Raw genomic sequence first — 24,059 nt, forward strand, 5'->3', positions numbered from 1 at the left:
TTGAGATATCCTGCACACAAACAAACAGACAAACAAATGAAAAACCACTCGTAGAGTGACAACTTGACAAAACAGAACGGCACTCCATAGAGAACATACCACTGCCAGGCTGAATAGTTTACATTTTGTATGTCACTAATAGGTCGGATCTGATTCCGGACCTTAACCAAAATCGAATCGGCTTGTCCTTGTCACCGAACCAACTTTTCCACCTCATTTTGTCACAAGTCGACCACAACTTTTAGCGATAACATGTATGCATAGTTTTTCGTCCCTCTATCAATGGTGAAGAATCACATGAAAAATTCTCGAATCCACATCCGGATTCAGATCTTCACTAAAATCGAATCAATTAGTCCTTGTCGCACACCCAAACCTGTCCACCAAATTTCATCCGAATCCGTCCTCAACTTCCTGAGATATCATGCAATATCATTTTTAGCCCCATCTCTCAATGGTGAAGAATCACTGATAAAATTCTCAGGTCTGGATCTGTATTCGGATCTTCACCAAAGTTTAGTGTTGCCGTCCTTGGCCAGTCACCTACACACAAAAAAAAAAAATTCAAAACTGTGGCAAAAAATCGTGTGACAAACAGACAAGCGCTACAGACCAACATACTTGGCAAAAAAAAAAGATTCCAAGTAGCAAACAGACAGAACAGGATGAAAACATAACCTCCTTCACCTTCGGTGGCGGAGGTGATAAGCAGGCAATCTAGAAACGTGATTAAAAAAAATCTCATATCATATTGTGTCATATTGTACGCATATTGAGCTGGGAGCCGATTATGAGTTTGTTCTGCTCGTAGAATAATTTTTGGGAGGTGAAACTATACCTCTGATGTGGTTTCCCATATAGGTTAGGACAGGAAACCTGAGAGTAGTGGGGGGGCTCCCTCACAGCCTTTAGTTTGCTGTGCACCTGCCATTTTCCAGTGGACTGAGCTTTTAATTCTTTGAAACACTGATAATGCAATTGTTCTCAGCTGATCATTTGGTCAGCTTTCTTTCCTTAATATACTGTGATTGAAAATTATTGTTCTACCGATTTTATACTGTACTTTCAAAACACTATCTGAGACAGCTCTGCATTCGGTTAAATAAGCACAAAAAACACATTTTTCATGAATTGTAATATTGTGTTGTACAGCTGTATTTAAAATTGAACTTTAAGTCACATATAACTTTATTTGTTGAAGAAGTGTTACATTACATAAATGCATTTTCCACGGTGTGCAGGCATTTATTGCAATTGCTGCACAGTGTGGTGCGAACATCGAGGCATCTGCCAGATCTATACCGATCAAACTTGAATCCTTGGACCTGACTGTTCCTGGTGAAATGGCCATTGAGGTATGACTCGACTTTGTATCATCTACGTTCTTGAGTAGTCGCTTAAAAATATATTACAATGAAAACTCTCAAATCCGAAATTTTGAAGTCTGAAATATCCCAAAATCTGAACAAAACTCGAACTTTAGCACATCCGTAGATTAAAACTTCCTGGCAAGATGCCAGCACGCATCGTGTGTGTCCTTGTCTTCCTCGTTTGAACCTGTTGGCGGTGTTACTCCGTGCTTTTTCGCAACATATTTCTGTATTTTTGCCTTATTCTCTCCTCATAATGTTGTCCAAGTGAGTCTCATGGTGAAAGGAGGAAGCATGTTACACCTTTTGTTTTTTGGTTTTTTTGGATACATCCAATGCCTATAGAACGTGTACTCCCCTTTAACAATTTTCACCTTTTTTGCCTCATAGCCTGTATTAAATTGCGTTAAATCAGCCTTTTTTCACCTTTATTTACACATCGTAACCCACAACGTCCAAATGAAAAACAAATTCTACAAAATTCAGAAAATTTATTACAGATACAAAACTAGAATATCTTGGTTGGATAAGTTCCCCCCTCTCCCCCCCCCCACTCCCCTTATAATAACAATTGTAAATTAGCTTGGATGTAACCAATATCAACATCACACACCAAGTTAAATTGAAGTGATTATGATTATTTCAGAATAAAATCAGCTGTTTCTGCAAGTTTCCTCCACTGGGTAGTGCATTTCACAGCATAGACTCAATCACGAGAACCAAGGAGCTTTCAAAAGACCTCCGGGATAAAGTTTTGGAAAGGCACAGAACAGGGGATGGGTATAAAATATTTTAAAGACCTTGACTATCCGTTGGAGCACATTCAAGACAATGATTAAGAAGTGGAAGGCTTATGGTACCACCAATACCCTGCCTAGATCAGACCGTCCCTCCAAACTGGATGATGAAGCAAGGAAGAGACTGATCAGAGAGGCCACCAAGAGGCCAATGGCAACTTTGAAAGAGCTACAGGCCTTTATGGCAAAGACTGGTCACTGTTTGCATGTGACAACAATATCCCAAGCACTCCACAAGTGTGGCCTGTATGTTAGGGTGGCAAGAAGGAAACCATTACTCAAAAAAGCACACCTTGAATCCTGTTTGAGGTGTGCAAAAAAAAAACACTCCAGAGACAAAGTTTTCTGATCTGATGAAACCAAGATGGAACTTTTTGGTCTAAATGCAAAACGTTACGTTTGGTGCAAACCTAAATCGGCAAATCACCTAAAGAACACCATCCCTACTGTGAGGCACAGTGGTAGCAGCATCATGTTGTGGGGATGTTTCTTATCAGTGACTGGGGCACTTGTCAGGATAGCAGGGAAAATGGATGGAGCAAAATACAAAAAAATCCGACAAGAAAATCTGCTGCTCTCTGCAAGAAAGCTGAAATTGGGACGGAAGTTCACCCTTTAGCATGATAACGACCCAAAGCACACAGCCAAAGCTACACTGGAGTGGCTGAGGAACAAAATGATAAATGTCCTTGAGTGGCCCAGTCAAAGCCCCGACCGAAATCCAATCGAAAATCTGTGGCATGACTTGAAGATTGCTGTCCATCAACGCTCCCCACGCAACTTCACTGAGCTTGAACAGTTTTGTATAGAAGAATGAGCAATTATTGCCCAATAAAGGTGTACAAAGTTTGTAGGGACTTATCCCAACAGACTCACAGCTGCAATTGCTATCAAAGGTGCTTCCACCATGTATTAACTCAGGGGCTGGACACTTATCCAACCAACATATTATTGTTTTGTAGTTTGAATTAATTTTCTGAAATTTATAGAATTTGTTTTTCACTTGGAAGTTTTGGTTACGATGTGTAAATAAAGGTGGAAAAGGTCTGATTTGATGCAATTCAATTCCAGGCTTTAAAGAAACAAAAGGTGAAAATTTTTTAAGGGGGTGTGGACTTTCTATAGGCACTGTCGTTGAGGCTCGTTGGAAGAGCTAGTACACAGAACGGATTGTGACATAACAGGATGCAAAATGAACTGTAAAGACACATGAAAAAGGAACAATAGAGAGAGGGGGGAAGCAACAGCAGGGTAGAAGGCCAAGATCGAGGGAGACTTGAACACGCAAAGGCTGTAGGGAGGAATGAGGGACAGGAGAGGATGCATGGGGTGGACAAGATTGATACAGAAGGAAACTCCATGGAGAGAAAACTGGAAATTTTGATGGAGGAGGGATTAGGGTATATGAGGGGAAGGGGGGATGGAGTGTTAACGGGGTTTTCTTGGATCATGGTTTTGGATTGGGGATAATCTGAGATTGTAGTAAACAGCTGTCTTGAAGACCTGTAGGGAAGAATGAGATTGAATACAATGTGGAAGTTATTTCCAAGGGAACAAATGAGTGGGGTGAATGCATGGTAAATGGGACATTTCAATCTTAGGGTATCAAAAGTAAATGTTTAAATCCATAATTATGCCTGTTCAATAGATATAAATTTCATATTAAATCTAGATCTGCACCAATATGAATAGATGTTATGTTGAAAATTTTGAGGCTCTATGTTGAACGGTTACTATTTTACAGGCAAGTGAATATTGCCATGTTTCTGCATTTACAGTGTCATCAGTGGCCAAATTTGACATGGCATTTTTATTTGTATAATATAAATCAGATAGCAGCACAGGTAGTAATTAATGCCACCAGAAGGAGGCTATGGCCTTGACCTTTCATCCACATGGAATTTTCCTAGAAATGCAGCATGGTTTTGACAATATAACCACTGCAGATGACATGCCTTCGTAATCAGCTTGTGAAAGAAATCCATAGATGCCGCAATAGCCCACACAGGTAAGCTTAATTGTATTTTAAAAACATGTAATTACTTTTCAAATATTAAGTAGAAGTCACACTACTTATAACAAGTGCTAAAACTTGTATTTGGTGCTGTGTATTTAATACATCAGCTGTGAACTGGCAAGTAGTCCATTTCTGTCACGTACCTCAATACCCTACTTACCCCATAATTTTGTTAAAATTTTCAAAAATATAATATTTACTATAATTTTCTTTATGTCAGTTGGTACAGGACATGTTATTAGTAAGTAAGGGCATCTCTAGAATATAGATTTATATTTTAAAATAATTAACTTATTATTTTCTGTCACATACCTCAACATTTTCTTCATGTTTGTTATTTATGCAATATTAGGTGCTCTATACTGAAAATTCTACACAATGAATGAGCCTTGTGCATTAAATATCTCCATCTATGGTTACAGCTAGTATGATATATCCCCAAGAGGCTTATTTAACAGACTGATTTGACTGTAATTTTGGTATGCCAAGATATGCGATCATGCAATATATCCCAAGTAAATTGTGGAAAAATTGTGCTGTGAAGCACTTTTTGAGGATTGCTACTGTCTCACATAAAGTATTGTATGGCTATATTCTAATTTTATTGGCATAACTACCTAGTAATAAAGCACTTAAAATGAATAAAACATATATATATATATATATATATATATATATATATATATATATATATATATATATATATATATATATATAACATTTGATTCTTTTGAAATAAATTGTCAAAAATAGGGAAAATAGCAAAAATGCCTAAAATTAGTCCACCAGCAAAAACTGCAGAAAATGCATAAAATTGTCCCATAAAGTGTTTTGGACAGTGTGTGTTAAGTATTGTGTTATGTGTGTGTTAAGTATTTATATGTTAAGTATATATAAGTATTTATATGTGTAATATTCGGTTTTTACCTGCTGCAGTCAGTCAAACCAACATTACATTGTTTATGAACAACACCAATGTCTGTGTGTTTATTTATGCTCCATTCTTACTTTAATAAACATTGGTAATTGCTAATATGACAAGGAGAGACATACATTTACTCCAAATGAAAGTAAAAACTCACTGGTCACACATTTTGTGAAATTTCTGTGCCTAAGGGTGCCTCGGCTTCACCCCATTTAACTGTTCAGACCTCTTTAACTATATTTATTTTCTTTTTTTATTTTCTTATTCAGCACACTCTCATGTACATTTTGGTATATGATACATGGAAATACATTGATTTTGAAATTTTCATGTCTGTGGCCACTTTGTGTCCCATTTACCATGCTTTCACTCAGTGGAGCTGAGCAGTGATCCTGGATTAAGGTACTTTCACGAGAAGGGGGTTGATGATGAACCGTTGATGGTATAAAGTATGGAAAGAGCAGAGGGTACAAGACCAGAAAGGAAGTGATAGAAGACAGAGAGACCACTGACCTGTCTGCGATGGTGAAGTTATGGATGCATAGATTCAGCTCCATCGCAGTAGATTCCACTCATCTTGAAGACCTAGGTTTCCACGGCATCAAGCTGATCAAGGTGAGAGGCAAGGGAGCCAGCCCAGAAGTGAGAGCAGTACTGTGGATAGATCAAGCTGTGGATAGAAGGACTTGTACGTGGTCATTCTCTTTAATGTTGAAAAGGATATGGAGATCGATACCACTCCATGGTGAACAGGTCTCCAGCCCACAGCTGCAGCACCCAGCAGAGAGGTGAAGCATCCAGTGAGGTGAGGAGGGCAGAGGGAGTGGAGAGAGTGAGAAAGAACTTGAAGAGCGGCAAGAGCAGCAAGATAGCTGAAAGAGGGAAGGCCAAGAGAGCGTACCCCGACTCCAACTGGCTACCGTTTTTTGTGCGTGGCTTCTTTTAGCATCTCCCTTGGAGCCACTCCCACAGCGTCTGAGCATCCCTCCTCGCAGACCGGCTGCACCACTTGTGCGTCACCATCATTTCACCTCTTGAATCATCGCGGGCTGTGGGGAGGTTTTAAAAAGCCATACATGGGATGCAAACGCATCAAAGATCTCCTCTGGTACCACCCCATCCTCATCTTGCCCTGTTCACAGAGAGGCCATGTATGGATATTCTTTCCTACTTAATGTCTATGTCAACTCTGCCCCCTTCACGGCAGAAATAATAATCTTCATAATCAGCAGAAAACTTCACTCTTGTGGGTCCCTGGTTACAAAAATATGTTCCAATGTACATGAACACACAGCCCATGCTAACTTAACATACTAGCTAATATATACATGCTTCCTCCTTGCTTGACACTCAACATTGAAGAGCATGGATAGAAGAGTGATCGACACTATTTGCTGAAGACCTGCCATGATATTGTCTTTGCCTGCTGTCTGCAGCCAGTATTGGAGACTGGGTGAATGTCTCAACTTTGTCTACATGCAACCTCATTCTGGGTCACCTTTAACATACCTTTTTTGATTGTGCCTACATTTATCGTGCCTTGTTTATTGATGGATCTTTCGCAACACTTGGGATGCTTTTAGGTAAGCATGGCCAAACTACATTGGGAAGGCAATGGCAAACCACCCAGTATAAACCTTGCCAATAAACTGCTGGCCAGCACCAATGCTTTCTCTATAAAGAGTATAGTACATTTTAAAAAGATGTATTTATTATACATACATACCATGATGTTTAATGATATCTGGTGAATATCTAAAATTGGTCTTTGTAGCCTAAATTTCAGCTAATGCAGATGTGCTAAATTGCATGATGGGGTCCTTATTAAGGATTTCATCACCAACCTTAACTCAAAATTGTGTGTTGACTTTTTATCTACCTTTAGGAGCTGTCAGGCCTTCTGGGCTACCTTTGTGACATCTCTGTGACTCTCTCAGCCTTCGTAGCTTGCTGCACCACTGCTCAGCCCTTGTTGTTCCGCCAAGACTTCTTGCCAAAGTGATAATTTCATACCGTGTCAAATGCAGTTTGTTGTAATCATTATTTTGTTTACTTTAAACCATACAACCCTAATATTCTCCACACCTTGCTGTTTTATATTTTTTGGTACCTCTTTGCAGCATTGCGAGTTTCTACGAGCAAGCTGTTCCTCGATTGGAAGTGCTGATTGGCAGGAATGAACAGAGGTGCAGTTGATATGACACGAATTGGAAAGACTTCTTTTTCCATTCTTTTTTTTTCAAATCCATGCATTTCCATGTCACTCTAATGTTATCTGAACTTTCACTTTCTCGATCTTTTTTTTTCCTCCCCTCTCTTTATTTCATTCTCTCCATTACTGTAAATTCAACTTTGCTTATTTTCACATGTTGACCGCCAGGTTAGGAGCAGTCGCTTGGCAGCAGCTAGCCACCGCACGACACTATTTGCTGAAGACCTGCCATGATATTGTCTTTGCCTGCTGTCTGCAGCCAGTATTGGAGACTGGGTGAATGTCTCAACTTTGTCTACATGCAACCTCATTCTGGGTCACCTTTAACATACCTTTTTTGATTGTGCCTACATTTATCGTGCCTTGTTTATTGATGGATCTTTCGCAACACTTGGGATGCTTTTAGGTAAATTGTTTAAATACTGTTGACCCGGACTGGGTCTTGTTGCTCTCTGAGCAGAGAGGAGGGAGCCACTGATCATGTGGAAGATTTTCTGCAGATATTCCTCTCACTGCTGCATGAGAAGAGGTACTTAAGCTGTTGCATGTTGTCTCAAACTTTGAAAGTCTTTGTCACTTTTGTCGATATGCAATGGTGTTTGTCGTTCTCTATTTAAGGGTGCCATTACCCATGTTAACCCCACCTAACCCAATCCTTTTACTTGCCCTTTCTTGTGTTTCCTCCCCTCATCTCTCTCCTCGTTTCCTCTTTGTTCATTTACTTGCTTATTATATCCTACTCTGCCTTTCTCTCAGTACATTGCCTTTTTACCCTGTCCCCTTGCTCTTCCATGAGCCCAGATTTTGTATAATACAAAAACACTCAGCCATCTTACTAGGATCAATATAAATGCGTATTTCTTGTTTCAGATCTTGCCTGTCCATGTTGCATGACCTGAGACCTTGCCTTAATTCAATTTTGATGAGATGGTGGTGATAGGTGGAGTGCCACTGCCACCAAATACAAATCGTAAAGTTTGAAATGTGCTTTATTATCACAGTGGTGCTTTTTTATGTCAGGACATACTGAGCATGATGTAGATGGATACAAAGGCCAACATTGGGTTTCTTGTGTAATTTGTTGTTTACAATTATTAATAACACTGTTCTATATTTTACTAATTCTGAATATGTCCTCCCTTTAATGCAAGTGCATTCATTACCGTTTGGTTTTGCCTTACCGTTTGGTTGCAGATTGACTCAATTTTTGTTTCTTAAACTTTTTCTCAGGTTCCTTGCTGATTGGGATCGACTTCACCCAATAGGAGATGATCTGCACCTATTGCAAGTTGTTTGCCCGTCAATGTATCCGATAAACCTTCCAGAGCTGGACTACGAGCTCCAGATATACAATGGGAAGTATTGTAGATATTGATGCTATTACCATTTGGTGAGGGTAAAGGGGTTAATCGAGGTCGTGAGGTGTAAAGGTGGGTGGAGTGGCAGAGCAGCAGAAGCATAGTGAGTCATAATGGGAAGGTCTCTGTTGTATGCAATTGGTTATAGCAGTCGTGTACGTCTAAGTACCAGTAAGATTTTTTAAAATGGGTTTTTTTTTATTTATTTGTTATATACAATGTCAAGGCTCGTTCGTATAAGAGGTAACACACAGAACATATAACAAGGGGAGCAGGAGACGAGGAACGGGAGAGGGAAACACAACAACAGTGGGGAAGAGACACATGATGAGATCTGTGGAAGGGAGAAAGATGTGGCGAGGTACACGGGATAAACAAGGTGGATACTACAGGGACTTTCAGGAAGGAAAGCAGGGAATTTGAAGGAGTTGTGTTTGAGTTGGATTAACGGGTAGAAAAGATCGTGGTTTTGGATGGGGGAAGATAAGAGATGGTGGTGAACAGCTATTTTGAAGACCTGGAGGGAAGAGTGGGATTGAAGAGTGTGTGGGAGTTTGTTCCAAAAGTGGGGGAAAAAGAGGAATGAAAGAATGAAGGTGAGCAGGGCTCCATTAGTTTTTGTGCATTAACGTCGTGAATCGTCGTGCCGAGTTTCAAAACTATTTGTTGAGCTGCTTCAGAGGAGCCGGGGAAAAAATGTTAATGAAGGAAGGACGGACTGATTGAAGGATATTGTTATGGCTTTAACAGCTCATCTTGACTTCATCGTAGACAAGCTAAAAATATTGTTCCTTTAAAAAAAATAATTAAAGTAGTTTGTAGGAATTTTCTCCTTAACCTTTGTACCAGGGATGAATTGCGAGCAGGATATGTGAGCGAAGCCGTGCAACAAGCTCACCTTGTTATGGACACAGCCACAGAATCTAAACGCACACAAACGGTTGTGGAGAAATGTGTTGGTGCTGAGAAGGCCTTTGTTGGTCCAGACAACAGTGGTGGTAAAGAAGAGTGTATGATGAACAAGAATACAGAGGTACAGCTTCCTTTTCCTAATAATTGTCATTTTTCTCCTAAATGTCCATTCTGGTTTACTTTAAATTAATATTTGGAAACCACTAGCTTTCTGTTTTAAAATACTCCATGATTTGTTGTCTTTATTTTTATACTAATGGAAATATGTGAAATCCTTTCATTACCTTCACCACCAGAGGTGGACAGAGGTTATGTTTTCACCCCTGTCTGTCTATCTGTTTGTCTGTTTGTCTGTCTGTGAGCAGGATATCTCAAAATGTTATTGGCGGATTCGGACGGAAATTGGTGGACAGGTTTGGGTGTGTGACGAAAACGAATCATTTACATTTTGGTGAAGATGTGGATCTGGATACTACAGTTCTTTAAGTGATTCTTCACCATTGAGATGGGGCCAAAAACAGTATATTGCACGATATCTCAAAATGCTGTGAATGGATTCGGATGAAACCTGGAGTTCAGGTTGGAAGGAATTGATTTGATTTTGGTGAAGATCCAGATCCAGATCCGGCCCATCAGTGGGATACAAAACGTATACTGTTCAGCTTGGTAGAGCTATGCACTCTACTGAGTACCGTTTTATTTGGGAAATTATTCCGCCTGGTGTTGGCTTGGCGGTTAAGGTGGCTGGCTTGGAACCTTAGAGTCCTGACTTCGAGCCCCTGTTTTTTCACCATTAAATTAACACCAAGGTGGGGTTGACTCAGCCTGTCATCCTTCTGTAGTCTGTGAAATAAGTACCAGTCTACTGGGGTAACAACCATTCGAGGTAATCTGTGTCGGAGTGGCGACCCGTCCAGTACTCTAATCCTTGCCAATGAAACTGCCTCGGCAGTCCTCTGTGCGTTTACGGCGCAAAAGGAATGATATCCATCCACTGGGACCATACTCTGTGCAGAGCGTTGGTGCTGCCTAAGCAGTCTCCTTGGCTATTGGGTACAATTCTGGACGGGTCGCCACTCCGACACAGGATACCAGCATGCTGGCACTCATTTTGCCGACCTCGGAAGGATGACAGGCAGAGTCAACCCCACCTGGTATTAATTCAACAGCCGAGTGGGATTTGAACTCAAGATCCTCGGATCCTAAGCCCACCACCCTAACCATTAAGCCAACACCAGGCATAAAAGGAATGATATTATTCTTATTATTACTATTCTTGTATATGTACTGAGATTCGTAATGAATCGCTGGTAGACCCATCAAGGACGGGTTATGGGATGGTGTCGGATTTGGTCGGACAGGAAGGCCATGGAACGATAGCAATCCCCTGTTGAATGGAATAAATGGAGATGACGCCAACAATTGATGGTTGGGCTTAGAGCACTGCCCACTGGACTGCCATGGTGATGTCATCTGGCATGGCGAATGCCGTGAGAAAAGTCCACTTGTGACATGAGTATTTGATCAGCATTTTCTTTCGTCCAGATATAAAATATTTTATCGTTTGTCTTGTCATGACAAGGAGAAGGAAAGAAATCAAGGAAGCTTGAAAGTGCAGCAGTTAATCATGAGTGTTCCAAAATTCTGAGCTCTGCTTCACCTCAAACCTTTTGGTTCATATTAAGAATGGATGCATAACAATTCATATTAAGATGCAGAAAATACAATTTTTGTCCTTATTATGGAAACTCATTCATACACATGAATGACTGAATTTGAATTTAGTGGTATCAATGGAATTTGTACTTTTTTGTTTGTTTGTTTTTTTGTATACCTTGTCAAGGCTTGTATGACAGTGAACACATAATGCACAGCAAGGGGGCATGAGACAAGGGGTGGGGGGGGTGCTTTTATGCATTAGCAGCACTTTGGCTGATACTTTGCATCATGCTGATGATACAGTGCCCGCCATAGATCAAGGAAAGAATTTAGAATTCTCCTCGGCAAACAATTTGACCAGTATAATCTGTGTATGCCTTGTGTTGGTGGAATGGTTAGGGTGGTGGACTTGGGATCCTCGGGTCCTAAGTTCATATCCTGATTGGCATTGAATTAATACCAGGTGGGGTTGACTCAGCCTGTCATCCTTCTAAGGTCGGCAAAATGAGTACCAGCTTGCTGGGATGATTGAGCCGTTCAAGTATCCTGCGTCAGAGTGGCGACCTGTCCAGGATTGTGCCCAATAGCCCAGGAGACTGCTTCGACAGCACCAACCCTCTGTGCAGAATATGGTCCCAATGGATGGATAATTATCGGTACACCAGCAAACAGATTTACTTCAAAAAAGTACTGTGGATCGTTAACCTCCATAAGCTAATGATAGTGGATGGGGCAGTTGGCTTAATGCCCCCATCTGAATGCATTGTGTACTCATTGATACAACGTTGTGCTTGCACGATGAACCATATTGACAGTTTTTTTTTGTCAAATCGGGAATCAAACTAAAATTATACAGCTCAAATCCAAGTACACTACATCTTAGCCTGTCTAAGTACACTACATCTAATGTTTCCAATGAGCTTTGTTGCTTGAAACGTTGCTGTTTCTTGCTTCTCATGGCGACTAGCATACTTCATTCAACGATATCCTTCATTTCACCCATTATTTTTGAATGAAGGCCCAGGAGAGATTACACTGAACAACAAATTTCAAAACATTTTTTTTACTGGAGATGTGTAAAGTGATTAAGACTAATTTGGGTATGCTGATTTCAAAAATCATAACCGTTTTGCTGTATCACGTCAGGATTTTCAGGAACAGAAATATTCCCATTGCCTAGAAGTCAGGATTTCAATGAAATTTACATATGTCTTTAACATGTCTATTTCGTACAATTGTTGTTAACTTGTGTTATATTTCTTTCTTTCAGATAAAGATGAGTAGGCGTTCCTGTACCAATCATCCTGACAACTTCTGTTATGTCTGTGGTCGGTATACCAAAAAAGATCAACAGCGAAGTATATCTACAGCAGTGAAAATGAAGGCCGCCTACTTTCACTACTTCGGGTGTAAGGTGGGGGACCAAGAACAGAGCTGGGCACCACACATCTGCTGCACAAGCTGTCACACAACCTTGACTCAGTGGTTGGTGGGCAAGCGCGCGAGCATGCCATTTGCGGTGCCCATGATATGGCGTGAGCCGCAGAATCATCATGATGATTGTTATTTCTGCTGCACAAGCATCGCCGGCTTCAACAAGAAGAATAAAGGTCACATCAAGTTCGCTGACTGCGTCTCTGCTCGTAAACCTGTGCCTCATGATGACGAGAACCCCGTTCCAACACCTCCAGCTGATCAGAACATAGCTGTAAGCAGTGGTGAAGAGGATGGTGATGATGAACCTTTTGAACCCGACACTCAAGAATCACACCTTCTGAACCAGGGAGACTTAAATGATCTTGTAAGAGATCTCTCGCTGTCAAAGGCGAAGGCAGAGCTGCTTGGATCAAGGCTGCAGCAGTGGAATCTACTTGAACCTAACACCAAGATATCCTTGTTCAGAGCACGTCACAGAGACATGGCTGAGTTCTTTGAGATGGAAGACACGATGACATTCTGCAGTGACATCAACGGTCTGTTGAAAGAACTTGGGTGTGATCACGATCCTGCAGACTGGCGCCTCTTCATCGACTCGGGGAAGAACAGCTTGAAGGCTGTTTTGCTCCACAATGGCAACGAGAAACCATCAGTCCCACTGGCAGTCAGGCTACACGAAATACATGTGCTTCCTTTGTCTCTGGGATAGCAGAGACGACAAGAATCACTGGACGAAGAAAGATTGGGAAGAGCGAAAAGAGCATGTACCTGGTCGACACAACGTGAAGCATGTCGCCCTTGTCGACCCAGCCAAGGTTTTCCTTCCACCACTCCACATAAAGCTCGGCTTGATGAAAAGTTTTGTACGGGCAATGGATCTGAATGGGCGTGGGTTTTTATACCTCAAGGAAAAGTTTGGCAACACCTTGTCGGAGGCCAAGATCAAGGCTGGTGTCTTTGTTGGACCGCAAATCCGACAGATTATGAAGGACGAAACTTTTCCGACAACTCTAAACCCCAAAGAGCTGGCAGCGTGGAGGAGCTTCAAATCTGTGACGGACAACTTCTTGGGGAACGAGCGCGCGCGGACAACTATGAAGAAATAGTGCAGCAGCTGCTGGAGTCCTTCAGGAAACTTGGCTCCAGGATGTCCCTGAAAATCCATTTCCTACACCAGCACCTCAACTTCTTCCCTGACAACTTGGGAGCAGTCTCGGACGAGCACGGCGAGCGATTCCACCAAGAGATTTCACTCATGGAGACGCGTTACCAAGGGCGGCACAACCCGAACATGATGGGCGATTTCTGCTGCTTCCTGCATCGTGAAACTGACACAGAGCAGCACAAACGCAAAGCCAAATGCCTAAAGCATTTTTAATTACATTCTAGTGGAGTTTTTCTGTAATTTCTATAATTTTGAAGCATTCATGATGAAATAAATGAATAAATGAATTTTTGTAAATTTCATTGAAATCCTGACTTCGAGGCAATGGGAATATTTCTGTTACTGAAAATCCTGACGTGATACAGCAAAACGGTTATGATTTTTGAAATCAGCGTACCCAAATTAGTCTAAATCACTTTACACATCTCCAGTAAAAAATTTTTGTTGTTCAGTGTTATTATTTACTATAAATAAGGGATTTTTTTTGTTTGTTTTTGTCAAACTGTCCTGTTTGTAAGAAAACAAACTTCAATTTTACTTTTTAGCAGAGACCCCAAAAATGTCATGTCACTTTTGTATTACACAGCCATTTGTGACAAGGCATGATTGCCTTCCACGAATTTAATGAAGCTGCCATTCACTGTTTATCTGTGTATTTTTGATTTTATACAAGGATGGGAAGTGCGTGCGTGCGTATGTGTGTGATTCTAAATGGTTCCTGCTATCACAGAATAATTACAGTGGTACCGTTGAAGAGCTAATATAATCGATTTACTTGATTGGAAAGCTCAAAATCTATTTCCTTGGAACGAAAATTAGTGTCTGTTTAATCATAAAGATGCCTGTTTTAAAAGCCTCTCTTTCCGGTATTGAGGTAGAAGACGCGGGAACGGGAGCTTAATGTAGCGGTTCCAACAATAATATTAATTGTTCCACAACAGCAGAAACCCTTTTAATTAGACCCGTCAGCAAAGCGACGGGGAGGCACACCGAGTACCAGTTAACTCTCAGACTTCAGTTTCACTCCAATTGCATTCGCCAATTAAAACTTAAGAAATTTAAAAACGTCTTCGGAAATTGCACTGTGAAAATGTTTGCTGGACAATGGGATATGAATGGAAGAGCAAAACACCTGCAGAGCTTGCATTACTGCATCCAAACCTCGTGTTGGCTTAATGGTTAAAGTGGCTGGCTTTAGATCTTCAGGTCTTGAATTTGAGCCCCTGTAAATCCGTTAAATAACACAAGGTGGGTTGATTTAGCCAGTCATTCTTCTAGGCTTGGCAAAACAAGTACCAGATTACTGGAAACAGGGAGCACTGCATCAGTGGCATGGCCACACTCCCAGCAATGATGCAACCAGCATCCACAGGCTGCATACGAAATAATAATAACCATATCCTGATAAAATATAATGGTGGTGAGTTGTGGTTTTACTGAAAACCACATCGAAAACAAAAATGTATTTATTATTATTATTATTATTATTATTATTATTTTTTGTACAGCTGACCCAAAGGGTATTTAGTGACCTACAAAAGTATTCACCCCCGACCAATAAATCCACATGTCGATGAATTACAAATTATGTAAAAACAATTTTTCCAAATGAACTGTTTTATTTATAACTGAAGCGATCAAACTAAACACTTATATTTGAAGGAGGTTACATGTCAGGAATAGCTGCAAAAAACATGTACAAATCAAAATTCATTGGTTGTAAAAAAAAAAAAATTCAGCCCCTTAGGTGAGTACTTGGTGAAAACACCTTTTGCAGCAATGACTGCTTCGAGTCTTTTTGGGTAGGTCTCTACCAGCTTTGCACAGCGAGATGATGAAATCTTGGCCCTTTTTCACGTGAAAATTGCTCTCGTTCTGCCAACTTTGACGGGGATCGTCGGTGGACTGCAATGTTCAATCTCGCCGTAAATGTTCAATTGGGTTCAAGCCAGGACTTTGACTAGGCCACTCAAGAACATTTATTTTCTTCTTATTCAGCTACTCTAGTGTGGCTTGAGCTTTGTGCTTCGGATCATTGTCCTGCTGAAATGTGAATCTCCTACCCAGTTTCAGATTCATGGCTGACTAAAGCAGGTTTTCATCAAGGATTCCCCTGTACTTTGCAACATCCATTATTCTTTCTTTCTTGACAAGCTTGCCAGTCCCTGCTGAAGAAAGTAGCCCATTTAACATGATGCTGCCACCCACTGGCTTGACAGTATAAGAATGGTGTTGACTTTGTGAGGTCAGACGTAGGCTTGTGTTAGGCTGGGGGATGGCCAGGCAGAAGCCCCTGGAGTACTGGCGGAAAGTGGATGCAGTGATGGACTGCTCCAGCACATGCTCCCTTATCTGACCTGACCTTGCCTCCTGTCCAGTGAGGCCAGCTTTGTGAATGGAACAAGATCTTGTTGATTGATGAACTCTGACCCCATCTCGGACATAAAGCCTTGTAGATCTTTCAAAATCATTAATTGATTTACAGTGACATCTCGAACTAGTTTCCTGCTTTCCCGGCTGCTGAGTTTGGATGGGTGGGTGACCTGTTCTGGGTAGAGTTTGGGCGGTATGATGCTTCTTCATGATGGATTTCACAATATGAAAAGGGATAATGAGTGACTGAAATCTTCTTATAACCCTCTCCTGAACGGTGCTTCTCCACCACTTTGTCTAACTTCTTTGGAAAGCTCCTTGGTCTTCATGTTTGCCTTGTTGGCTGACCAAGTGAGTTGCACCTCACAACTTCTTTGATAAGTGGTGGAGCTTAATTTCTAAGTTAATCCCCTGATTACATACAGGTGAAACCTATTACACTTATTTTGTAACCTTTCAAGCAAATAATTTGCTCCTGAAGGGTTAAGTTGGCAAAGGGTTTGAATACTTACGCAACTGAGAATCATCTGATTTTCGCTGTATATCTAACTTATTCATGTTTTTCTGCATTTATTTATCTTTATCAAATTGGAGTAGTTTGTGAAGACTCTATATACAGTATTAAGCTTGATTTGAAAGCTTCATGCAATAAGCTCAGGTGGCATCAAAATGTGAAACCTTTGGTGGGGGGTGAATACTTTTTGCAGGCCACTGTATATGGATTTCACGCAAATGTATAATTCATAAGAATTGTGGTTGCAAACTGCGACATCTTTAGTGCATCCGACAAATGTTTGAATGGGATTGAAGGCTCATTTTTTGCATTGAGCTAAAGGCTAAGGAGATAAAAGTGGCGGAATGAATTGTAAATTTATAATTGTAATTTTAATTGCCTTTTGGCTGCTAGGCAATGCCTGCACTGCCTTTGGAGAAAGTGCAGCTGGAGTCACTGGTGTCTGCTGTCCGTGACGTCCTTCCACACTTGGGTGAAGGCTTTGTTGCTGCATCTCTTCGTCACCTTGCCAGTAAAGCCCTTGGACCTTCAGAAGACCTTTCTGCCACCCTCATCCGCCACGTCCTCGAGGATACTTTGCCAACTTCCCTTGCCTCTTTAGATATTGGCATGCCTCGGTGCATATCCACACATTTTGATTTGATAATGCCTTTCTGCTCTTAAGGTTCCTTCTGAATCTCAAAATGTTTTCTTTTACCCAACCATCTGGAATGCTTTTTTGCCCTGAAATTATATTTCAATGTGGATTTGAGATGTAATGATTGACAAAATTATGGATTTTTCTGTGATTAGTGTTCTGTGGGTTGCTAGTTCTCAGGGGCACGCAGAAGATAGGGCACATGGCAGTTAGGGTGGAGTTCGTCTGTGTTGACTGTTGGTTTAATTTTTATTTCAACAGAGAAGACACATTCAACGTGGAACAGGAGAAAGAAATGACTGATGAGGCACTGGGTTCCCGAAGAAATATTTATGATGGTGATGAATTTGATGCATTCAGCCAGAAAACCATGGATTGGTCAAGGGTATACAAAGGAAAAAGGTCGACAAAAAGTTTTCATTTTACCTGTCTTTAATTTTTCTTTCAGTTTGTGTGTCTTTACCTGTCTTTTGATTGATATCTGATGTTACTGCTTTCTTTGTAAATTCGGATTTCTGACTGCCTTGTTCTTGCAGAACTATTTCATCTTTCCAAAAGGTAATGAATGACCACAGTGAACTTTTAGATGTTCGCCATCGCTTTGCTCCATATTCTTTGGTTTCTTCAATGCAAACTGAGACCGAGGAAAATAATTTTGTGGTGGAAGATTGCAATGTGAACCGCAATGCGACTTACGAAGATGATTATGACGACACTTATGATGGAGCACGTGTTGGAGCCAATGATGCAGACATTGGCGAGCAGGAAAGTAATTCATCCTTATTGCACTGCAGGTGGGTCAAAAATGGCATTTGACCTGTCATATAGCAAAGCCTTTTAGCATCCCATATGCTTGCTTACTACAACCTTCTGTCCTGCAGGTCCTTTGTAACGCCCCGTGTGTTGGAGGCGAACTGCCGAAATAAGGATGATGCTGAGTCCCAGGAAGAGCAGAGACGATTGCCAGCGAGGGCGAGTGCCAGCAGTGGCAATGTCAGAGAAAGTACCGGCAGAGGCGAGGTCTGGGAGAGTGCAGCTGACATTCAGGTGATGTGGAGCTTGTGTGGTGGTATCTGTTTGCACAACATCAAGGGCTTTTTCTTACTCGATGAATGCAAAACACAAAGGAAGGATATTTTTGTTCTTGATTTTTCCAGAAGCTGATTTATTGTGTTGAGTATCTGCTTATAAAACTGTCTGTCCTATACTTATGTCTTTTTTTTTAATCTTTATCCTAGTTTTTTTCAAATCCTTCCTTTCTCTATATGTCAGGTCAGGTATGGGAACATGCGCCGGAACAGCACGTTGCTGCATCTACTTTCCGCCAGTCCTCCAGGGGCCTCCGTCTGGCCATCCCCCAGGCGGATGCCTGGCCCATCCCTATCTCCTTGAGATGCCAATGTCCGAGCCTTATACATCTGTCTTTTAAACTTAAATAATTTCTTACTTAGCCACCAACATTCTCAAATGAGATATTTGTTGTAGATGTGGAAAAGAGAATGGCAAAGAGAGTGGATAGGTTGAGGGAGCTTGGTAGGAGGAAAAGAGGGAGAATGAAGTTGAGATGGTAGGATTGTGTGAGGAGAGAAATCCATAAGGTAGGGGTGGTTGGAGAGTGGAGGGAGTTTGCTCAGGACAAAAGGAGGTGGAGCAATATCATGGTCAAGGCAGGGCAGAAGTTTGTTGCCATTGGACCACACCCCTGATAAGGGAAGAGGAGAACAACAAAAGTCCTTTTTCCCCTGTCTGGAATGAACTTGCTCTGCTCTACTTTTACTTTGTCTGCTAAGTCCCTTTTCTTGTCTCCAGCTGAGAAAATTTGTTTCTGCTCTTCAGGCTCGGAGACCATTCCTCGAAGACCCAGCTAAGTTACGGGCACAAGCTGAGGAGCGACGTGCAGCAAAGATGGCCTGGCGGAGGTGAGAGCAAAATGTTATTTGCAAACACATGTGCCAAAGGAAAAGGAATTTTCAGATCTTGAACAGTCCATTTGTAATATACCATGGTCAAATTTACATAATATTCTTGGGGGCAATATTAAACATTTGTCTATTTTCTACTAATGTCCATGTAATTTATGTGAATGTGTGATAATGTCTACTAACCTCTGTCCTGCATGTGATTATATTGTAACGGTCGTCAAGTTCAGAGCAGAGTCCTAATCTCAATCCTGACCACCAATGTAACGCTTGACCATGAGTGGACACACAGTCAAATCTTCCATCAGGACAGTCACCATTTTAGCGATGGATGGTACTTGTAGGCCGTACTCTGTCCGCCAGGAAAGCCAAACAGATCTTTACTTCAGTTTCTGACATACAGAAACTCCAACAAGATCTGTCGCCTCCAGCCGGTTCACCCGTCCAAAGGATGGTGGCCAAGCGATAACCCTGGGTGCACCACTGCATTTTAAAACCATCTTTCAAAGATTTTTCGCGCCAGTTTATAACAGCCGTGGTCCGACCCACGTCGTTAATTGCTGTTCCCAAGTCCAGCCATGCAACAGGCCTACCTACACACCAGTGGGAAAGAGGGAGTTATTAAAGGATGAAGGGTAGGGAAGTACGAAAAACAAAACACACCGATAGCAATAATTTCTCTAATATTGATTTCCCCTGCACTCACAAGATCTCGATGGCTTGCATCAAATATCTTATGGCACAGTCACACAAACACACTAAAGACAGGGATAGATCACAACACAGAAATAACCTTGCCACCACACAATGCTTGCGAGGGGTGGCGATGGTGGTCTCAGTAGATGAGAAATGTCTGGCTGGATCACATCTGAGCTCTTGGATCTGGGCCAACGATCACTCGTGATTCTTAGTGCCCGATGCTCAGACTGTCATCCTCAAAGTTTGTTGTTGTGTGTCTATCTCTATCTCCTATCTCTATCTCTATCTCTATCTCTATCTCTATCTCTATCTCTATCTCTATCTCTATCTCTATCTCTATCTCTATCTCTATCTCTATCTCTATCTCTTTCTCTTTCTCTTTCTCTTTCTCTTTCTCTTTCTCTATCTCTTTCTCTTTCTCTTTCTCTTTCTCTTTCTCTTTCTCTTTCTCTTTCTCTTTCTCTTTCTCTTTCTCTTTCTCTTTCTCTTTCTCTTTCTCTTTCTCTTTCTCTTTCTCTTTCTCTTTCTCTTTCTCTTTCTCTTTCTCTTTCTCTTTCTCTTTCTCTCTCACTGCGCTCCGTGGGACTCAACCCTGTTCAATCCATTATGCTGAACTGGAACTGTACTGTTAATTTCACTTGGCTCAGCTCTCAAGACATTTTATATTCAGGTCAGGAATGGAACCTCAAAGGCAGGTACGCTTCCTTTGAACTTCTCTGTCAGCCGTTATTTTGTTTTGATTAAAGGAAAATTACCATTTAACAAAATTAAATTCAATAACTAGTTTGGAGTTGCAGCTGATGTGAAACATCCTCACAAGAGAAGACCATGTTTTCTGAAATCATGTAGCCATTGCTTTGGTGGACCTCGAAGGTTTATTAGCCTGTCCGCTGTGTCGTGGGATATGGGGTATTTACAATCGCTTCTGTTTGTGTGTCTGTCCATGCCATAACTTTTTTTTACCATTTTTGTTTTTGTCATCTTATGTTTTTACAAACCTCTATTATGAAAATATGGAGAAGGATAATTAATAATTGGGTCAAAATGTCAAAAGGCAAAGTTACAATGAATAGAAATAACCCATATTAGCCCATCCGCCGTACAACTCGACACAGCCGGGTTGTGTAATCGCTTCCGTGTTTCTTCATTTACCATTCGAGCTTTTGTCATCAAAATTTCAACAAATCTTTATCTATGAGAATATGGAGATCATAATTAATAAATTTTACGTTTTTTTATTTTTGTTTTAGCTGTCATTTTCGTCAAGTTTAGTTTGAGTACAAAGCAGAGGCTTTGCATTTTGCGATGCTTTTTAGTTTGTTAATGTTTTTGGTAAATGTTATTTTAATGCTCACAAAGCTTTATTTTATCTCTCCATGTGTTGAGGTTGACATAAAACCGTATCTCAAGCTGATAGAGGACCTTGTGTATTTTATTACATACAGGAAAATAACATTGAGACGTCACTGTATTCTTACATAAATGACATGGACATTAAATAATGGATGAATCTATATGGTGTATGGCATTTGACTACCTTTCCCCCAAATTACAGGGCAATATTAAACCTTTATCATGATTATGCTTATGCAGTTTGGCAGCAATAACTTTATCAAGAGTGAAGATACTGATTATTTATGGTATTCTGCCAGGATGGTGCAGAGGTAGCACACGTACCAATGAGATATTTAAATCGGGGTTCAATTCTTGGCTTGACTACATACCATCAGAAGGGGGTTTTGCAAACAGGGTGTTATATCAGAGTTTCTGTTTTGGATGGTAAGCTGGGGACCAATCTGCTGCCTTTAGTTGATTGATGTTAAAGATCCCATGATGTCTTTTGACAAAGTCTCCCACAATGGTATCTCCCACGATGAAGCTGAGTCATTGGTATCTCCCACAGTGAGAGCTGTCTTTGGGTCTCTCTCACTCTCTTACTCGCTCACAGCAGGCAGGTCGGTGGTCTTTCTGTCTTCTTCCGACCGCACTCCGGCCTTGCCCCCCCTCTCTCTGTCTGTGCTCTGTACCCCCAATATTTCTGCAGGGTGCTCAAGGTCTGCCAGAAATCCCCTTCTGGTGAAACTACAAAGGTCAAGAATCACTGCTCACCATCACTCTTTCATTCCTCTTCCCCCCCCCCCTCCGCCTCTGGAACAAACTCCCACACTCTCTTCAATTCCACTCTTCCCTCCAGGTCTTCAAAACAGCTGTTTACTACCATCTCATATCTTCCCCCATCCAAAACCATGATCTTTTCTATCCCCATTAATACACCCCAAACCCACCTCCTTCAAATTCCCTGCTTTCCTTCCTGAAAGTCCCTGGAGTACCCATCTTGTTTACCCTGTGTACCCTGCTCCATCCCTCTCCCCTCCACAGGTCTAATGTATCTGTTCCCCACTGTTGTTGTGCTTCCCTCTCCTGCTACTCTTGTCTCCTTCTCGCTTTGTTATATGTTCTCTGTGTTAGCTCTTATACGAGCCTTGACAAAGTATACAGAAAAAAGGAAAAAGAGTTGGTGAAGTATTGCTGGCACTGAACAAATTCCTAATACCTGCCTAACCTGCAGGGGACTGCATCAGTGGTATAGTCAAGCCCCTTGCCCCCACCCATAAATATTGCTACCTGCGGGAGAAACTTGGAATTGACTCTCAGGCCAACATGCACACAACATGAGTAAATGACACTGAATGCACAAATTGGGGAGGTAAATTAAAATTGACTTGCTGATGACCTTGTTTTGTGTGACAGAGGCCCAACCACTGCAGGACGCAGCAAGGCAGTACAGGGTGGCCCACGAGGGCGGGGCCAGAGCCAGGATACCGAAGCGGCGAGACGCAATAAAGAGGAGAACAAGGCTCGCCATGCCAACCATGGGCGCAGAGAAATGGCTGCTCGCAAGCATAGCAGAGGCATGATCCCCTTTTAGGTCTTATTTTGAGATGTTGAAATATGGGGAGGTGGTGAATTATGTGTGAAGGATGATTGTGTGGGTACAGAATGCCTAGAGGGAAGAATTTATGAGCACAATCAACAACTGATATTTCAAAGAAAATGAATAAAACATGGTTGATTTAGTTATTGTTTTCATGTGAAGGGGGAAAATGGCCTTAAAATATTTGTGTGTTTCATGTGAGGGGAGTGGAAGGTTTATAAAGAGAGCAGACGTGCACTTTACCAAATAAAAATTGGGGCAGCATTGAAAAACTGAGTTTATCTGAGTCTTTTTGTTTTCTTACTTTGACAAAAGTTTAGCTTTGATGCTGTGTCCACCATTTGTTGACTGAATACAACTTATCCTGGAGGATGACACAACCATTGCTTTAAGGAATTTGAGTGTCTGAGGTTATTGGTTGCAAAAACACTCTAATGGCATCACTCACCACATCCTAATGCCACAAACAGACTCTGATGACCATGGATGAGTAATGCTACAGATTAGGAAACAGGGTTCCAGCCTTCCTTACATGGCATCTTTAATGTCCACAATCAAGTGCTCTTAGATTAGTTTGCCATTCTAATTTCCCATCTGAAAGGATGGCATATAACCGATGATGCTGTGCCCTGACAGTAGTTTGTAATTGGAGCTTAGTCGGGAATAGCATGCACACTGTGTGATTAAATGTCTTGTCTATACTAAAGTGTGTGTGTGTGTGTTTTTTTTCCATAACTTCAAAACCATGAAATCTAGCACCCTGAAACATTGCATGCACACGAAGAAAACTCAAAGGAAGCGCATGACTGAAAATTGGATGTTTGGGTTAATTAAAACACCCCCTTTTGAAGATGATTAATGGCCTTATTTAATTCTCTCTCTATCGAGTGCAGCCTGTGGCTGCTGGTTGCATCATTGTTTGGGACGCGGCGATGCCGCTGATGCAGTGTCCCCCTTACCAGTACACTGGTACTCATTTTGCCGATCTCGGAAGGATGACAGGCTGAGTCAACCTCCTGGTGTATTTTAATTCAGCGGCCAACGGGGCTTGAACTCAGGACCCTAGGATCCCAAGCTGCCACCCTAACCACTAAGCCAACACCAGGCTTCTTATGTAATTATATTGTTAC

The 24,059-nt window shown here is 41.4% G+C and overlaps 1 protein-coding gene across 3 annotated transcripts in view; it reads left to right on the forward strand.

The window, feature by feature from the left end:
- The window catches only part of ASCC2 (activating signal cointegrator 1 complex subunit 2), an 84,362-nt gene extending 61,161 nt beyond the window's left edge, over positions 1–23,201 (forward strand). For all 3 annotated transcript variants that reach the window (XM_085854615.1, XM_085854616.1, XM_085854618.1), the window contains exons 7-19: positions 1,242–1,355; positions 6,995–7,107; positions 7,230–7,295; positions 7,490–7,597; positions 7,782–7,850; positions 8,552–8,626; positions 9,529–9,712; positions 17,133–17,356; positions 17,638–17,778; positions 17,913–18,170; positions 18,258–18,423; positions 19,213–19,295; positions 22,746–23,201. In XM_085854615.1, the coding sequence (XP_085710741.1) occupies positions 1,242–1,355; positions 6,995–7,107; positions 7,230–7,295; positions 7,490–7,597; positions 7,782–7,850; positions 8,552–8,626; positions 9,529–9,712; positions 17,133–17,356; positions 17,638–17,778; positions 17,913–18,170; positions 18,258–18,423; positions 19,213–19,295; positions 22,746–22,923 (1,779 nt within the window). In that variant the 3' untranslated portion in view covers positions 22,924–23,201. The remainder of the gene's footprint in view (positions 1–1,241; positions 1,356–6,994; positions 7,108–7,229; positions 7,296–7,489; positions 7,598–7,781; positions 7,851–8,551; positions 8,627–9,528; positions 9,713–17,132; positions 17,357–17,637; positions 17,779–17,912; positions 18,171–18,257; positions 18,424–19,212; positions 19,296–22,745) is intronic.
- The last annotated feature ends 858 nt before the right edge of the window (positions 23,202–24,059 follow it).

This window comes from Eptatretus burgeri, chromosome 14, assembly GCF_056783735.1.
Source record: "Eptatretus burgeri isolate ZD-2024b chromosome 14, Ebu_testis_v1, whole genome shotgun sequence".
In the NCBI taxonomy this organism is placed as follows: domain Eukaryota; kingdom Metazoa; phylum Chordata; class Myxini; order Myxiniformes; family Myxinidae; genus Eptatretus; species Eptatretus burgeri.